This window comes from Scophthalmus maximus, chromosome 12 (assembly GCF_022379125.1).
Source record: "Scophthalmus maximus strain ysfricsl-2021 chromosome 12, ASM2237912v1, whole genome shotgun sequence".
Lineage (NCBI taxonomy): Eukaryota > Metazoa > Chordata > Actinopteri > Pleuronectiformes > Scophthalmidae > Scophthalmus > Scophthalmus maximus.
This window is the reverse complement of record NC_061526.1, coordinates 12,937,975-12,956,266: the sequence shown is the minus strand read 5'-3', so window position 1 is coordinate 12,956,266 and position 18,292 is coordinate 12,937,975. Positions and strand designations below refer to the sequence as shown.

Sequence of the window (18,292 nt, the reverse complement as noted above, 5' to 3'; positions counted from 1 at the left end):
CTCTGCATGTGACAGCAGACAGTGTGAGGAAGACCCTCTCTAGGGTCATCCCTCACAGAGCAGCATTATAGGCTCATGTAAAGGTCCATATTATTTTGAGCTTATTGAAATGCGAGTTTGTGCATTTGTTGAAAAAAATAGTGACGTTAGGTGATCTGACACTCAGCCATGCAATAATCGGTCGACCCCTTCATATAAAAATGCAGTGCAGTTTGTTGATTGTCTTCCATTTATTTGTGTTAAGCTGAATCCAATCGTCAACCTTGACCTCAAGCTGCTGATTTCTGCAGTGATTCATCTAAAAATTTGTCCCGTGAACTGAACTAGTTGTCATGCTGATGAAACCAGTGAGCTGACTCTTGCTTTGTGACATGGAGCATTATCCTGCTGGAAGTAGTAGCCATTAGAACTTGGTTATATCTGTGTGTGTGTTTATGTTTTTAGAGTTATCTTACTATAAAGCACTTTGTGTGTATTAAAATGTTATTGATATTGTTTTGTAGTTGTGAGTTGGCTGGTCATGCTTTTATCTCTGTAATGACTACTTGGACTGTCCCGTCGGTAAAACAGTGGAATCACAAGGTTATCTGCGTAAAGTTCAGTAAGGAGAGGAGCTCCAGGGTTTTAAGGTTCTACCGCAGGAAAGGTCTTCACATTTGAACCAACACTGGCACAAGGGTTCACTTTGGTGGAAAAGGGGTATGAGAAACGTTTTTTCATCCACATTGGGATCACTTAATGATACAGTCAAACTGTTCATGTCTTCCCAGGATAAGGACAAAGATTGTTGACCCATACAACAAGATCATGGCCAGGATTACTCAGCTTGCCAGACTGCAGGTAAGTCTCCATTACACACTGATGATTGTATTATATTAACTTTTCTTTTGCTGTGTTGTCAGTCGGTGACTCATTTTCAATGGCAGAACAAATAGATTGTCAGTTCTTCGCTTGGCAGTTTTACCAAAAGAACAGCATTTTACATTTGATTTGAAGGTTTCCTCAACCCACAAAAAAATTAACACTGTGTAGGAGACAGGTTCAGCGTCTTCTTAGACGTGGGCAATATATTTTGAATTTGCAGAGCTCCAAGCTTCTGTGTGTGCATGACCATGCATGCATATGTGCTTTTTGAGAACGCTGCGTAGCAGTGCTCCTGCTTGTGCAGCAGTGGGAAATCATGATTAAATATTGATGAAACAGCGACTGTAAAAAGGTCAGTGTGGTTCTGAGGTCTGTCTCCTGGGCTAATGGCTGGTGTCATTTAGATTTTGTGTGTACGTGTGGGTGTGTACGTGTGTGTGTACGTGTGTGTGTACGTGTGTGAGTACGTGTGTGAGTATGTGTTTGAGTATGTGTGTGTGTATGTGTGTGTGCAAGTGTGTATACAAGTGTGTATACGTGTGGGTGTTCGTGATATCACTCTCTGTCTCTGGCCCGAGCTTGTAGTGTGAGCTGGATCTGACTCAAACAGCAGCCATTTGGTGACTGGGGAATCCAAAGGCTGTGTGTCATTTTACCCCTTGTCAACAACACAATGTCTTCCTCTCTGTCCGCCTGAGATAATAAACATGGACCAAAAACATTCTGGAGAAGTCTGCAGTCACACTATTCAATTAAATAAAGTTTTATTTGTATAGCACCAAATCACAACATGTATTATCTCAAGGCACCGTAACATAGTAAGGTCAAGACACTAGGGCTGACTCTTAAAATATAAAATATATATCCCCTTGAACTGAAGAATGTCTAACAATATTGTTTAGAATGAATTTAAATGCAACCAATGTAGCCTAATCATAAACCAAATTGTAGAATCAACATTGTTTACAACAACATTACAACATTTTAGCCTGTCTTATGACCTCAGACTCTATCCCCACATCTCATCAGCAATTCAGCTCTTTGTCAGGCTTTTAGCAGGTGACAATGGAGTTTATTGTCTATCTTTATTCAACAGTTTGGTATATTTATATTACATCCATTTAGGACACACTTTTGTCCATAGACTTACAATCAGTGTATTCAACCATGAAGATATTCCCCCAAAAGTACAAGAATCAAGAGACGTGAAAATGTATCAAATTGGCAAAAAACGTTTCAAGTGCTCTTTTTTTTTTTTTGCTTCAAAAAAAAGTGTAATCAGTCAATTAGGTGCAGTCTGAACAGGTGAGTTTTCAGTCTGCGACGGAAGCATTTTAGGGATTCTGCTGTCCTGATGTCGATGGGGAGCTCGTTCCACCATTGTGAGCAGGTGCAAACCACCCCTCGCAGTGAGGGAGTAGCAAGCCATTTGGCAGTAGCAGAGCGAAGTGTACAGGTTGGGGTGAAAGTTTTGACCATTTTCTGGATGTAGGAAGGGCCTGAGCCATTCGCAGCGCTGTAGGCGAGTACCAGTGCCTTGAATCGGATTCAAGCCACCACCGGTTCGGAGGAGCAGTGTAGTGTGGGAGAATTTTAGTAGGTTGAAGACCAACCGGGCTGCTGTATTCTGGATGGGCTGCAGAGGTTGGATAGCACATGTTGGCAGACCAGCTAGGAGGGAGTTACAGTAGTCCAGTTGTGAGATAACGAGAGCCTGCACCAATACCTGCGTCGCCTTCTCTGTGAGGAATGGACTTTTCCTCCTGATGTTGTGGAGGATGAATCTGCAGGAGCGGGTCGTCACTGCGATGTTGGCAACGAAGGACAGCTGGTCGTCCAGTGTCACACCAAGGTCCCTTCACCACAGAGTTGTCAATGTTGATGGAGAGGTTGGTGGGAGACACCTTCCCTGGGAGGAGAAGCATCGCGGTCGTGTCCAGATTGACAAAACATAGCAAAGCAAACTTTATTTATTCTGTATAAATGATGGGAGGCCCAACGGTTGCCCAGAGAGGGACTCACATGCACGTACGGCTGGACCAAGCACCATAACAAAGGACAGAGAAGCTTGGATTACACCACACAAAGAGGGAGTGTGACTTTATTCTCTGCTCAGGATGCATTTACTCCAATGTATCTTTCTATGGAAAATTGTTGTTTGCTGTTATATGAGTATGTAATAATACTACTAATACTAATTGTACTGTGATTATGGCTTTAATTGCTCACATCAGGGTAAACATATTTTTTTTTTTTTGTAGATTTTATACTTCGAGCACATACTTACACATATTAAAGAGGAGGAGCTGCTCTATATGAGTTGGCAATGCAACCATAAAGCATTGTTCCCACATGGCTTCAAAACGAGTTGTTTGGCTGAAAATACCACCTGTCTTTTGACATTTTGCAGAGGGATATGACATTAATTTAATTCATTTTATTTTAAATTTTATTTTGTAGTCTTTAAAATTATGTTCTAGAAAAGATTATCTTTGTAATAAAATGAAAAACAGTTCAGTTAGAATTGCATATATTCTTTTGAACTCTGAGCTCTGATGATGAGATCTTTGGAAGTTTAAGGTTTGTCAACTTTGTCAAGAAAACTGAGACTGACTTACTGATTGAGCTTCAGTGTCTAGTTGCAACATCTAGAGGTGAACAGAACTTACCTCACCACCTGATATCTTTTTTCTCCATCTCCAGGTTGCCTGTGACCTTCTACGGAGGATCATTCGAATCTTGTACCTGAGCAAGAGGCTCCAGGGTCAGCTCCAGGGGGGCAGTAGAGAAATCACCAAGGCTGCTCAGAGCCTCAATGAACTAGGTAAGGACATGCATATTTATTAATGTCTGAGGCCCCAGTCCACATCTGTTTGTACAAAAAACTACAACTGTTGCTTGAGGCTACACCCATTTTGTTACCTTTTCATTTGAAAATGGCATTTAAAACCAATCTCTATACACTGGTGTTTTATTTCTGTATCAGTAACAATCCCCACCCATACGTTACGAATGTAACTTCCGTTTCTATGAATCCTGGATGACCACCAGAGGCAGTGCTTAACACTGAATCTCTTCCGTCTGGCGCATGCGCAGGTCAAGTAGTAATATCAAAAAAGTCACATGACCTCGGATGACCCCCAGCTCGGGTATAAGTTCCGGTGTCATCCACGAGATCATTTCCTACAGAATCTTCTTGCAGTTTCACGAGATTGCATGCATGCAACTCCCTCAGATATTCATCAGAGGGACGAACAGTGAAGGTGACGGGGGCTGGATTGTGCTTAAAGAAGGCACTAGCAGGCGCCAGCTCTGACTGTTCTAGATCCAGGGCGCTAGTGCTGCGTGAATGATGGACCTCATGGTGCCATATTCTGTCCCTTCCAAAAAGCTCAGAGGCCTGGGAGGTCCCTCATCACCCAAGTAATGAAAGAGGGTGCCAGAAGCTGCCACTGACAATGTGGTGCCAGCATCACCCATTAGGCATTCCACTTCAGCCAGCCTAGCAGCGCTTACTGCGCGAGGCATGTAACTGCAATTCATGCATGACCCTCCCTCTGATGTCCGAGGCCAGGACAAGAGGGGCAAATGTAATGGCCGTCTTCAGGCTGGAGAGGAGTCCATCATAGCAGTGGTGCCGGAGAAACTGCGACCCAATCGCTGAGGACCACTGAAGTCAGACTGAGTGAGAGCCCTCTGCTGAATGTGAGAACAGGACAAGAGACAATGTGTAATGCTACAGTGAGAGGGGAGCGGAAAACTCTCTCTCCACCTACAAAGTACGTTGTCAGGAAACAGTATATTCTTGTGCTTCCCGTAGTACGTTACTGCGTTCCCTCTGTTTCAACTTTCTTCAGGAAACAGTCTATGCAGTGAGAGGGGTAGCGAGAACACTCTCTTCACTAGCTCACTAGCCGTCAATTGATAGCTAACACTGAGCACACGCTCATGCTAGCCTCCCACCAAGTTAGACTGAACGACAGCACTCTGCTAACCGTGAGAACAGGACACGAAACAATACATACTCAACATAACGCTACAAGAGACGCTGTAAGAGAGGAGGGCCCCCCCCCCCCCAATTCCCAATCAGGGCTGCTTTGAGACAACTGGATTAATGGTCAATTTACTGCAAAGGCGACCATGTTAGAATTGTGTCCAACAGGGGTTGGATAAGTTCAGAGAACTGTGTCAATCAATCAATCAATCTTTATATGTATAGCCCATATTCATAAATCATATTCAAGTTGCCTCATAGGGCTTAACTATTTGTACAAGATGACATCCTCTGTCCTACACCCTCGAATAGAGTGAGGAAAAACTAGTGTTTGACCTTCTCGGGTCAAGAGGAAAAGTGATATTGATGCATTGCATGTTACTGCCAACAGTTACTGTATCTATGTGCCATAATAAACCTTGGTTATCTCAAGGAATTAAGCGTGACCATGACCCAGCAGGTTCAGAAGGACAAGTGACCACTTCTCATACCACGCACGCACGCACGCACGCACGCACGCACGCACGCACGCACGCACGCACGCACGCACGCTTGCACACATTCCATTGGCTGCAAAGAGCTTTGACATGAGGTCAGTGTCCTTGGTTTTCTCTATCACAGCAAAAAACTCTTCTATTGCTCTACAATTGATCACTACAGGGATATCTATTTATAATCTACTTGTGTATTATCCTTAAATATTGGTATTTTTCTATGTGCACCCATATTGGGTGATTGTAAACCTTTCCCTCAGTATGGTTACCTTTGTCATTTATCTAATGTATTCTCTGAGGGGACTCTACTTTAGATTATATTGTTTATTATGTATAGGTCTGAAAATTATATGAGCAAAGGAAGTTTTCTTTTCAGCTCTGTCTGTATGTTTGTCAGCAGGATTAAGCAAAGACTACTGAACGTATTTTAAGGACACAAGTTGGAAGAACAGGACATGGGCGGTGTGGTGGATGCAGGAATTTGTTTTGCACTTTTGCGAGATGGGGCGTACCAATTTTGTAGAGAATAATGCATGGATCTTGTTGAAGTACATCAGGTTTATTTAGGGGACTGATATTTATGAATCTGTGCAATTTGGAGATGATCCTAATAATCTGTGCATCTAGTGCATATAAATGTTGTTTCATAAGGGGACTGTTGGGCCTTAGTTTGTTTATTTGTCAGTCAGCAGCAGGGGGCGGGAGGGGGGGGGCTTGTTGACATTTTCACAGATTTCCCAGGGAATAATGCATAGATCTCGTTGCAAAAAATCCTGGGTCTGAGTGTGTGCAATTTGGTTTGGCTCGAGTTGAATTTAAGTGGACTGTTGGGATTTGGCGGAGGTACAGTATGCCCTTTACTGAGTGCCATTCTAGTTTCATATTGTATTCTGATAGATTTTATTCATTTTGAATGGGATTTCCTACTGCTCCCCACACACAACAATGAGTCTTGGGCGCCCATGACCGTGTTGGTGGTTCAGCAGTTGTCTGTCCTCAGACCACTTTCGGTAGGTACTAACCACTGCAGACCAGGAACACCTAACAAGACCTGCAGTTTTAGAGATGCTCTGACCCAGTCTGCTCTGATCCAGTCCTTTTGCCAATCCAGTTCCGCCCTTGTCAAAGTTTCCCATTTTGCTGCTTCCAACACATCAACTTCAAGGCCTAAATATTCACTTGCTGCCTACAATATCCCACCCACTGAAAGGTGCAATTGTAAGAAGATAATCAATGTTATTCCCTTCACTTGTCAGTGCCCATAATGTTATCGCTGATAGGTGTGTGCAGTTCTTTGTAATCCTATTTGAGCTCTGAAGAAGGCTCTGTACTGTAGTGCCTAAACGTCAGAAATACTTTTTTTTGCTTGCTGGCTGATGACAATGATTTAGAAGTTGTGTGCAGCTAGCACACAATCCCCACAGTTTTCAATGTGTTTGTTACAAAGTGAATATCTCAACAGCTGTTGGACAGATTGTCGTGAAATTTTGTATGCATATTAAAACCCTGTTTAATTGGGAACTCAATCAGAATTCTTTTTGTGATAGTTTTGATAGGTTTCTGACCTTTAGAAAAAGAACAATACTTGATAAAACATTATTCAATTAAAAATAAATTGCTGAGAGCTATCGATCAGGGATATGATCTCTTGTCAGACTTTTGCCTTTTATCTAGAATTTTTTGTCCAGTGTGGTTTTTCTTTCATAACTTTTCTTGAAGAGTATGGCCTTGCATTTGAGCAGGGGCAATAAGAGAGAGAGGGCAGGGTTTTGAGGGAAAACCTAATGAAAGACCACACTCTTGAATAAAGATAGGAAAGACAGGATTCTCACACCCACTTCATGTAGACAGCACATCTTAAAAAGTTCTCAGAGACCATGAACCAGCCCTTCAGACCAGTATTCTCATTTGTCCATGTCAAAATGGACCTCTACTTAGCAGCTCCCCTAAAAATAGCACTAGGTGTATCAAACAAGTAAAAAGTACTGGTAAGAGAAATGGAGTGTTCATCAGTTCCTTTTTCCCTTACCACATAGTCATTCATGCCATTTTGTTGTGAACAAATACAGATTCTATTAACAGTAAAGTTTTTTTCTTCATCTCTTTACTGTTGTATGGTTGACATAGCAGACAGGTGACCTCTCTGAGGGGAGTGAAGGAGAAACTAAATCCCAATTTCTTTACTACTGTTTCTGATGTATTCTGTCCCTGTATCCAGATCAATTGGAAGAAGCAGGAGAGCAGAGAGATACTGACACATTGTGTCTTTGGTTGTTTATTACAAATCTTAACAAACAATATCAAGGGTATTTTATGACCGTACATTTGTCTCATTTAATGCTAAACAGCAAACAACACGCACTGCTGCTTAGATACAGTTATTTCTTAATTGTCTTTAATATTACACCACATTATAACACAATAAAAAGCAATAAATTACCCTATGACACTTATGACTTATGCACTTAAGAAAAAGAAAAAAGTCAACTGAAAGTGCAATCCTTGAACTTACATACATTCATCTGCTGGTATCGTCCCTTTTTACATCTGATATTCAGAAACCACTTCGTCTTCATCATTTTTCTGTGGTCACCATTTTATTATAAATTTAGTAAGCTGCCCAAAATTCATGTATTTCATTGTTAATGAGCTTAGACTCAGTTTTCATTGTTTAAAACAAATGTCACTTCTCTATTTGCATAAAACAAATGATTATATATAAAGGTAAACAACATGTCTCCAATTCTTCTCACTGAACAAGTATAAAGCCATCTTGTGCTTATGCTTGAGTCTGCACAGTGGTGGTTGTTGAGTGGAGCTGCAGTCCCACTGACACACCCGCCCAACCAATCACTAGGCACTCTTGGCTGTCAATCATGATTTTTTTTTTAAAATTTTGGTCCATGTCCCATCTGCTAACATGGACAAGGCTCCTTTTTGACCTATACTGCAATCAACCAGCAGGGGGCAACAATCCAGATGTTTTGGCTTAATTTCTGAGGAGCTGTCATGTGGTTCATCACTATATACAGTCATTGGCATGAACAAAACTCCTTAATCTCCCTCGAAAACATCTTTCCCCCCCTTTTTTCTACTTTATGCTCTTATTTTCACTCTAGAGTAATATTTTCCATTTGCACAACATATTTGATATTTTTACATTTGAATCACTCCACATCCTGTGTGGATAGACATTTTTGTCTCGCGTCTGTGTCTTCGAAGGTGACCTTCTTATTTCTCTTGGGGTCTATCCACGAGTTATGGATGACCACATTGTTTGGTGTTGGGTCAGCTTCAACAACAGACACCACCCTCTTCTTCATCTTGCTCTTCAAAACCTTTTGGAACTTCTGCCGTGTGAAGGCATAGAGGAGCGGGTGAAAGATGGTGGTTCCATAGGCCATCACCAGGAAGCCCAGTCGGAGGCGGACAGTCAAATCACTGGGCCCAGTGCTGAGGATGATGGTGTTGAGCACAGTTATTGGAGTCCAGCAAAGTAGGAACGTGGAGATGATGAGGAGAGACATCCTGAAGACTCTTTTTTGTCTCTCCCGTCTTTCCCGATGACGCTTTACTGCTCGTCTTAGAGCAATAATGACAGACACAGAAGCCCGCATGCCCAAAGGTGCATTGCCACCTGACCTGACACCTGTGCTGCTCTGTGAAGCATCAGTTGACTCTGCTTGTGTTGTCGTGCTCAAAGAGATAGTGTTTTTACTCTTGTGCTTCTTTTTAGGTAGGTTCGGCTGAAAGCGAGTTCCAATGCGAATATTAAGTGCCTGAAGGATCTTGTAGTAAGTCACCAGCATTACCACAGCTGTGAAAAAGAATATAGGGATCTGTGCTAGCAGGTGATAGTACAAACCCAGCTCTGTGTAGTACTCATTTGTATGAACCACTGTGATCACTGCCGTTTGGTTTACAAGGTCTGAACCAGAATTGATGAAGAAGCCTACCTCCATGAAGGGAACAAGGAAACTGAAAAAGGATAAAGCCCATATAGATCCCAGGAGAGCCACAGCTCGGCCCATTGTAAGAACACGGTTTGCCGGCCGCACTGAGATGTCATATCGGTCCACTGTGATGGCCAGCACATTAGCAGCAGTAGCTACGCTTGCAAAAGAGATGCAGGCCTCATGGAAACAGCATATCATGGCTGTGTCCGCCTCCAAAGACAGTAGGACCACCACGACTGTCAGTGGAATGCAGCACACACATACCTGAAAACAGACAGGAATTCGTGTCACATCCCAAGTGCATTTTTTTCATCTGGTTTTGAGACGGTTTTGTTTAGGACCAGATAAAACCAAAACACTTGCTCTGTATTGATTATAACCCATATGTTGACTTTAAATAGCACGACAAGGCTTTGTCAATTCAAAGTACATACTGAAATCATTACTGGCACTATGAATTATTGGCTATGCAGTTGCACCAAAACACGCCCAAACAACATTCAGGTAGTTAAGTTTTAGCCCAAAATATTTACTGTCAACCTTACTTTGGTAAAGTTCACCAGCAATATACTTTGATAGTAGATGATAATATTAAGTAATAATAAAATATTAATTTTTAAATTTTACTGAATGTTAAGCTGGTGTATTTGCATTAACCTCACTCTGGCCTTTTACACTAAAGTTCTGCAAACCTGCTGAGCTGCCTCCCCCAGAGTGAACTAGTTCTACAACTAATAAAGTTGTGAGGGAAGTCTTGTGTGTTTTCTTGCGTCGGTGTATCGGTGGGAACTTGATAACGCGGCTCCACTTACCGGTCACTACTTTGCAACTCTGGCTCCAAAAGACAACATGGGAGTGATTGTGTCTGGGTTATTTTGGATCCATTTTTGCACAGTCGATTGACATAGGTGGACACAGGATTGCTGGTTTGTAATGAGTTGATTATGAGGTGACGCAGGTATCTTGTAATTACCACTTGTGACCGCAAATGATGACGCTCAGAAGGCTCAGTCTAAAGTTATGTACTGCTTTGAATCCCTGTTCGATAAAAGGTAACTGATAAGAGAGGTCAGGACTCACCAACACATCCACCACGTGCAGGTTCATGGTGATGATGTTGGAGACTGAGCTGATGAGGTTCTGTTTCATACAGTAGAGGACTAGCACAGTGAGGTTTGAGCTCAGACCCAAAACTATCTCCAAAAGCAAGAAGCCTGTCACAGAAACCTAGCAACATAGTGAGAGAACATTTTATCACGATTAATAATAACATGGAAAAATCCTTTATACTTCATACCTCATGTCAAGGATTTATTCTAACATGTCATTATGTAATATTAATATCTAACATGGACATTTCCAACCCAGTACAAATTCCAGTTAACTAAAAATAACTACATCTAGCAAGCAAATATAATGCTAACATGTTGATTTGCTTGTGATAGGCTTTCGTAGTACCTGGAAGCTGATGGGGTAGGTGGCCTCAGACGAGGTCATGTCAAGGTCATAGGGGTCAGCAGTGTCAATCACGGTCATGTTGCTCATGGTGGCTGCAGAGATCAGCATGGGAGATCTGTGCATTATCCTGATGTTAGGAAGATGCCTGGAGAGCATTTTGCACAAAAATGGTCTTTGTTGTAACAATTGCATATCAATTTCTATCAGATCCCTTTTTTTAAACCAAAGTTTTGCTTACCTGTCACCAGAGCTTGCAGCTCACACTGCCCTTTGCTTTTCATGAAGAATTTACATTAACAGGGTTGATTAGGATCGGGGTTACGAGAGGTAATGGTCGTTGATTGTATGGCATTGAACTCTCTTGACATTATTGGTCAAGAATAATTAATTTCATAAAGATCAACACTAAGTACTATACATTATCAAAATGGAAAGGAAATTAAAGAACAATGGGCCCCATGCAAGAACATGTAATGTAATCCTAAATTTCTCCTACATTTGTCCGTACCGTGAGTTTGTACCAACAGGCCGAATTGGATTCCTGAAACGCTTCTATCTTAAGAAAAGTGTGTAAATCATGTGCGTAAACAGGCTCATTTTCACCTGTGCGTATTCGAGCAAGCTTGCCCGCGGATCGCAAATAAGCATAATCAACGCCCCAAAAATACCATGTAAGGTTTTGGAGTTCATTCATGAAAACAGTCTCAAAGAGAAAAAGGAAGTTTGCAAGATCAGAGATAGAAGTTCTATTTCCGCAGGTCCAGAAATTAAAGTGTATATCTTAGCAGGAGTCAGCAGGAGTTAAGTGACGGACTACAGCAACTCTGTTAATACTGAATGAAAACACTGTTAACACGTTCTATACATGTAAAATTATATTATAATTCAAATTGCTGAATTAAAAAGAATAATGTTAACATAACGAGGTGAAAAATAGAATAAAATAAAAATATTATTTAAATTAAAATTAATTTAAATATGCATAAATGCCTCAAATTGATGAAAAAACGACTCATAAGTGAAAAATGTGGTTAGATTAACAGCAGATTAATTTACGTGACTCCTATGACAGGTCTCGACCATTCGTCAATTCTCTGAGTATTAGAAAAAAAATCCTAAAATAGGAAAAAAATGTTGAATGCGGGAGTTCTCCTAAATCACTCGTACATGCGGTTTAAGAACAAATTTGTGCGTACAAATGGTTCTTGCATGAGGCCCAATGTGCTCAGTGACACTTCATCAGTCATCACGTGTATAAATTATCTGTCAAAGAACTTTTCAGCATGTCTGTCCTACAAAACTAGTTAAATTCCCCCCTGACTTGCAGCTTGGAGGCTGAAATTTTTTTCTTGTGAGTGATATTTGTCTACACCTCTCAATTGAGAAAATGATCACAATTATATGAGTGGACATTTAGGTTTTAAGGGTCACTTCTTTTGAATGCTTAAGTATAACTTTGGAAAGAGATTGTGGTTCATATTTAATGTCAAAGAAAAGTACCCCCTCCATTTTTTCATAGTAATTTCTTTACTTGGAATCATGATGGAATACAGGAACCCAATTGCTCGAAAAAATCATTTGTGACTGATATCATTTCATGGCAAATTTTCAAAAATGCCTTCCGATTCAGAAAGTTCTTCAGATTGTAGTTGTTAACCACAACCCCAAGTCATTTGACAAAGATGTCAACAAAGAAGGCCCCAAACACGGTTTTCTTGATTGTAGAATCAGAATCAAAATCCTGGTACCATTATTGATACTAGTGTCTGCCATAAAAACATACATATACATATACATATACAGCTGTCTATCCACCCATCCATCCATCCAACCAAGCATCCCTAGCGCCTTAACAAACCAAATGGAAGAATTGTAGAATATGAGGGTTGTGGCATTAGTTCCCCTATGGTTTTGACTAAAGAAAACCAAGTGTACTGTAGGTGTGATATCAGGGTTAAACTCACCACTCCCTCCCAGCAGTGTCTTCTCCAGCTCAGCAGCTATGGAAGTGGCCACAAGGAACCTTCTGGAGCACATCAGAACATCCCACCATTTTTTAACTTGACCAGCTCGATCTTCAGTTCCAAATTGATTTGTTCCATTTTTTTCTGTGAAGTCATCAAGATTTGACAGAACATGAAAAGTCTTCACTGCGCTTTAACATTGGCAATACTGGCTCCACTCAGGCAAAAGGAAGAGTCTGGTTGTGAAACACAGAAGCTACACATGCCTGCCCCTCGTTGGGGGGCATGTGATTTACAACGGCAGTGCAGTGCGCTACGATCAATGCTTTCTTTCAGGCAAACCTCTGTCTTGTCATTGTCAATTGTGCTTGAATCACTGGCTCCAGTGTCATCCCCACTTGAAAATGATGGCGGTGCTAGAACAATCCTCCCTTTTTTTTTACGTTTCTCCACTTTTCAGGTATTGTACATTCTTCACACTCTTCTCTTTATCTCTCTGGAGGTGGTGCACATCCCGATATGAACCATAGCACCATGTCAGGTTTGTGATTTCATATTCCAGAGAAGTGTGAAGGAAAAAGGTAGAGACGACAGAATAGATGGAAGGTTCCAAGGGGGGAGGCAGTTGCACCAAATGTCAGAGACTTGGATGTAGGTCATGTAGAGTCTTGGGGATCATCCAAAGAGACTGAGCCCTTGACTCTTGGACATCCACGACCTTCCTACTCCCACTTTATCCTACACAGACAGCAAGAGTAATTGATTGAAACCGAGAATGACATCGTGTCCATTGGTCATCATCATCGTCATCCCCTTCCCTTGTTCTCTTTCTCCATTACATTCTGTCATCATTTCTGCAGAGATGAAGTTTGGAAGATTTCAGTAAAGTAGTATAAAAAAAGAAATGTTTGAAAAATAAAGCATTGAAATTAGGTCATTACTGTCTGATCTACAAAATGCATCATGTGTTCAATTTTAATTAATTTATCATCCCTTGTAGCTTGTCCTTTATGGATTGGATGCCTGTGAGTGTTTTTGCTGCTGTTGATGTGCATGCCAAATGTGTGTTAAATTGGTTTTGATGCTTGCCATTTGTCTTTGATGGTTCTCGTCATGTGTTTTTCAGCAAATGACTACTGAAAACTGAGCCAGTGTGTAGAAGACTGACTGTCACAAAAACAGACCACACTGTCTCAGTAAGTCAGTTGAGGACTCGACTTTAAATTTGAAAACTTTGGCAATGAAATCTTCATTTGGATTAAAAATGATTACGAATTACTGTCTAAACTGGTTGTGTTCAGATAACATTGAACATCAACTACAAAAAATATTGTTTCATGTTGGTATCTAGGAATGAATAACAATCTGTTTACTGTGAATAATATAATATCTATGATGAAAGTGACTCTGGCATGCACATTTACATTTATTTATATATTTGTCTCCTTGCATTATAATTGTCTGACATTAGATCTGACCTTTATTTTATTAACATGTATTTGATTGTTTGCAAAAATACTGCAAGCACAAAGTATCCAGTTAAAGAGCATACTCGCCCAGTGAAAATATACTTTTTGGATAAATGAATGAATGAATGATCATACCATTAAAATGGTCTACCCTGCATGTAATATATGACACATGAGGATACAGTCATAAAAAAATGTATCTAATACAATATATTGTCACCTTATCTTCATATATGTCAGAATATTGTATTATATCCAACCACTTTTACAGTGGTTATGGATGCTCTACCAACATTTTCCACATTTTCCAGTGGTTGAGACAAAAGAAATATTGGCTTCACAAATGGAGAAACAATGCCTGCAGCTAAAACATGGCACCGTAGTGTGGGACATGTTGACAACCGTGGGCATACCCTAACCTTGACCACACAAAACTTGTACCTAAACCCAACCAGCCAATCACATACCTACTGCTGTCAACACGCCTACCAATTTCTGGCAAAACGCCCAGATTCCAGGGCTGCCTGGGGTAGCATTTACATAAAGTATATCTCTATAGATGCATAGTTCTGAGCAAGGTGTCAAATAATACGTTTGCAGCGATTATAGTAATTGGTTAATCATTTGTCATTCGTTTTTTAAAAATGACAAGCATTTGATATTTTCGGCATCTTAAATATGATTATTTGACCCATTTCTATGTTCTATATGATCGAATATCTAATATCTTTGGATTTTGGACTGTTGGTCAAATGGGTGTTTTCCAGTATTTTGATATTGGAAGCTTTGGACAACTAAAAGCTAATCACAACTTTGTTAAAGGAGGTATGGGTGAAAAAGTTTTTAGCTTGCTGACACAAAATAAGCAAGCGAGTAAGTAAGCCTAAGGTAGCTAACATTAATGCTAACACCAGAGTTTATAACATATCTACGGTGTGGCACCTTAGCTAGCAGTGTCAGCAGGTTGGCACTGGCAGTAAATGTTAGCTAGTTTACTTTAATGTAGTCTTGCATAGCCAGACCTATCTCCTTTCTTTGTTAAGTGCTGTGGTAGCACTAGAGCTGTATTGTCATGATCTCATAATCCTTATACTGCCGTCTAGTGGTTTATACTAAAAGCTCTGTCTAATTATAATCTTGGTTGTTGAAAGGAAATAGGCCTGCATCGTCATCTTTTCATGTGCTTTTTATAGACATATGAAAATGTAGAGAATGATTTCAAATGAGACATTATATTACATTATTAGATAATAATAATACAGATTATTGAACACTTATAGGGTGTGTGTTTGTTTTTTTACCCAGGTAATTATGTGGGATCTGTGTATGTGTATGTATCTCTGATATGAGTCAGAAATTGATGATTGTAAGTCTCTTTGAACAGAAGCATAAGCCACGTGAATGAATGTATTGTAATGAATGTGTATGCATTTAAATCTGTGCTAATCTCTCATGAAAAACTGCAATGTTAAGTGCCTCAAAAATTTAGTTTCTTTTTTAAATTTCCTACACTGATAGTCTTGATCAGTTAAAATGGGAAACAAAATCTGAAATTCTAAGTGATGAATGAGTTCAGCCCCAGTAGCTTCTTGGGAAATGATTTTTTTTCTCTCAGTCTTGAATTGACTGGATATTGAACTGATATGGAGTCCATTACTTTTAGCTCTGCTTTAGTTCATAGTCTACAAATGAGCAAAATTGCATCTTTGTTTAAACTTAATTTAGGGCTTAATGGCTTAATGCACTTTTTGTCCTGCTCATCTCCTGTTATATTAAATATATCTGTCCTCTAGATGACCCCACTCTCTGGACAACTACGAACGTGTTCTGTCTAGAGTCTGATTAGTTTTGTGTTTCTACAACAGGAGAGCTTGACTGTTTGAGAGGCAGTGAATTCAGCTTAGCTTGTGATGAGCCATGTTCCTTGCTTTTGACAGCCACACATTTAGTGTAATTATTGTCCACTCAAAATAATCTTCAAAATTATGACTCGCAGGCTAAACACATGGCAGCATGCTGAGTGTTTTCCTAGAGCTGAATATCCTGATGTTGTACTGTCTCTGTCTAACACACTCACATTGCCTTGCCCTTAGCACACCGATAACGGTGTTAGTCTACCACTGTGTCTTGTGTCAGTTTACCTGCAGACGAAGACCTTTCCTCAGTGATCCTTGGGTCTGTCGGAGTTCTTGCATTCCCAGCGGGGTTTTGTAATCTCAATCCCCTAAAGCAGTCTGGTGTCCACGGGTGATAAGCAAGAGGTTTAATTTAGCCGTCCATCATTCAAAGATTTTATGCCACACTGTTCCGTCTTCTTAGGATGGAAATTTGACTGGTGGAAAGCATTCAGCCACCGAGCCTTGAGATACGAGGGAGATAATGACACTGCTGCTCTGCCTCCCCCTCTCTTCTCTCTACTGTTGGTCTGTCTCTGTCCTGCTTCCTGCCTCTCTCGATCTGCCTCCAGAAGCCCTCCTACTCATCCATCGCTCCCTCCCCCTCCTTCTCCCCTCTCCTCTCTGTCTTCTCCTCTCCTTTTTCCTTTTACACAACTGTGCTTGATTGGACTCCTAAAACAGACTCACAAAAACTCTTTCTTTTGATATCTTTGTTTGTCTTTTGTTCTGTCTATACTCTAGCAAGCAGGGACAACAAGTATCTTTTTTTTTTAAATTTCTGTCTCTTTCCCACTCAGCCATTTCTTTGGAAGTTTGTTTGCCTTCATTTAAGCTCACATGTGGGAAACGATTGCCATGACAATACTAATGGCAGCATCCTTCCTCTCAGGACTTTGGCCACTCCTCCACTGTTGTGTTTGCATAGCACCTGCCGGATAGTACATGCTTAATTGTCTCAATCTGGCTTTTGGAGCATTGGAGCAGTCACCGTTATGCTCTTATTGCCTGGTGAGTATGTCTCTAATGTAACAGGTGAATGGACTATTAAGTGATACTTGGTATTGGCATAACAATAACAGCGCAGCTGGCCAAAGGAACCACAGAACGACAGATCAGAGTTCAAATCAGGGCCCATCTGTTTTCTTCCTGGGTGCACTCTTATATTATATTATTATATCAAAGCTCTTCATTTCTTACACTCTGTTTATTCATGACATATAAGCGGAGACACTCCTTTCAGTCCTGAGTGATTTACTGACACGTGCTGCTCAATGGGTGGCATGTTTTCCCCGGAATACAAGTTGTTAGTGAGAGAGAAATGGATACCAGATAACAGGGTTATGGAGAGGGAAATAGGAACAGAGACTTAGACAGTTCGGAGACCTGAAGATGATGTGCGAGGAGCCAATTTCACTCCTAAAAGTGCAGTAAGCACAATATAGCACAACAGAAAACATCTATAAAGGTTTCATGTATGCATTAATATTGCAGCATAGTATCTAGTTTTTCTGCTGGCAAACTTTTGTCTAGTCCCCAGCTGTGCTAATTCAAACAGAGGTGCACGAGTGAAAATCAGTGCATGTGAGTGCTTCATTTATTAAAGAGAAATCGAGAACTTTGTGCTTCTGCACCGGTAAATACTAAAAATGCAAAAACAGCCTGGTTAGATTTAGATCATGCTCACACATTTACCTCACCATCTGAGTTACATTAAACCATTAATATTCATACCGTGCTTCTTTGTGGTTCAATATCTTGCTATTTACACACCCCAGGATCAAACCAGTGATTTTATCTCCACAAAAGTGATACATTTCCTGCTCTTCATTCTCGCGTGTTGGGTTTAAAGAAAAAAATTTCAGGAAATCATTTTGGAATTGCTAATTGATTCAAATCTGTCAATACATTACATGATAATGAAAAATGTTTCTTGTTGCAGCCTTGTCTAAAATTAAAGCCTGTGAAATGAAGATTTTTGCCTGAATTCACCAATTCATATTTAATCAGTTTACTGTCCTTTACTGAATATATATTATTTTTATTATATATTATTTTATGTAATAAGTTATATTGCATATTATATATGGAATATATAATATAGATTATTTTTCTTTTATGTAAAACCATTATTGTGCTCTGCAGAATTTGCTTTTTTCTAATGTTGGTGACTAAGGCTACAGGAAGCTGTAGCTGGT

At 40.3% G+C, this 18,292-nt stretch overlaps 2 protein-coding genes across 3 annotated transcripts in view; one reads left to right on the top strand and one right to left on the bottom strand.

Annotated features, from left to right (window-relative positions):
- Positions 1-18,292, top strand: part of cog5 (component of oligomeric golgi complex 5) — a 54,067-nt gene that overhangs the window by 3,688 nt on the left and 32,087 nt on the right. Inside the window, exons 5-6 of the mRNA XM_035610929.2 lie at positions 771-840; positions 3,568-3,688. Of these exons, the coding sequence (XP_035466822.1) occupies positions 771-840; positions 3,568-3,688 (191 nt within the window). The remainder of the gene's footprint in view (positions 1-770; positions 841-3,567; positions 3,689-18,292) is intronic.
- gpr22a (G protein-coupled receptor 22a) lies at positions 7,004-16,797 on the bottom strand. 2 transcript variants are annotated; one of them, XM_035610959.2, is made up of 5 exons: positions 16,341-16,797; positions 12,731-13,584; positions 10,767-10,911; positions 10,389-10,535; positions 7,004-9,572 (listed from the first exon to the last, which is right to left on the bottom strand). In XM_035610959.2, exons 3-5 carry the CDS (start codon positions 10,887-10,889, stop codon positions 8,520-8,522), a joined length of 1,323 nt encoding a protein of 440 aa, XP_035466852.1. In that variant the 5' UTR covers positions 10,890-10,911; positions 12,731-13,584; positions 16,341-16,797; the 3' UTR covers positions 7,004-8,519. The 2 variants fall into 2 exon arrangements, with proteins under 2 accessions (XP_035466852.1, XP_047192271.1); XM_047336315.1 differs by lacking the exon at positions 16,341-16,797 and having other exon boundaries at positions 12,731-13,757.

Excerpts from the sequence above, each read along its gene's own strand:
- gpr22a (XM_035610959.2), bottom strand. The coding sequence starts at position 10,889 with ATGCACAGATCTCCCATGCTGATCTCTGCAGCCACCATGAGCAACATG. Across the intron at positions 10,536-10,766 it reads CCTACCCCATCAGCTTCCAG|GTTTCTGTGACAGGCTTCTT; the intron begins GTACTACGAAAG and ends CTATGTTGCTAG. Across the intron at positions 9,573-10,388 it reads TGCACGTGGTGGATGTGTTG|GTATGTGTGTGCTGCATTCC; the intron begins GTGAGTCCTGAC and ends GTCTGTTTTCAG.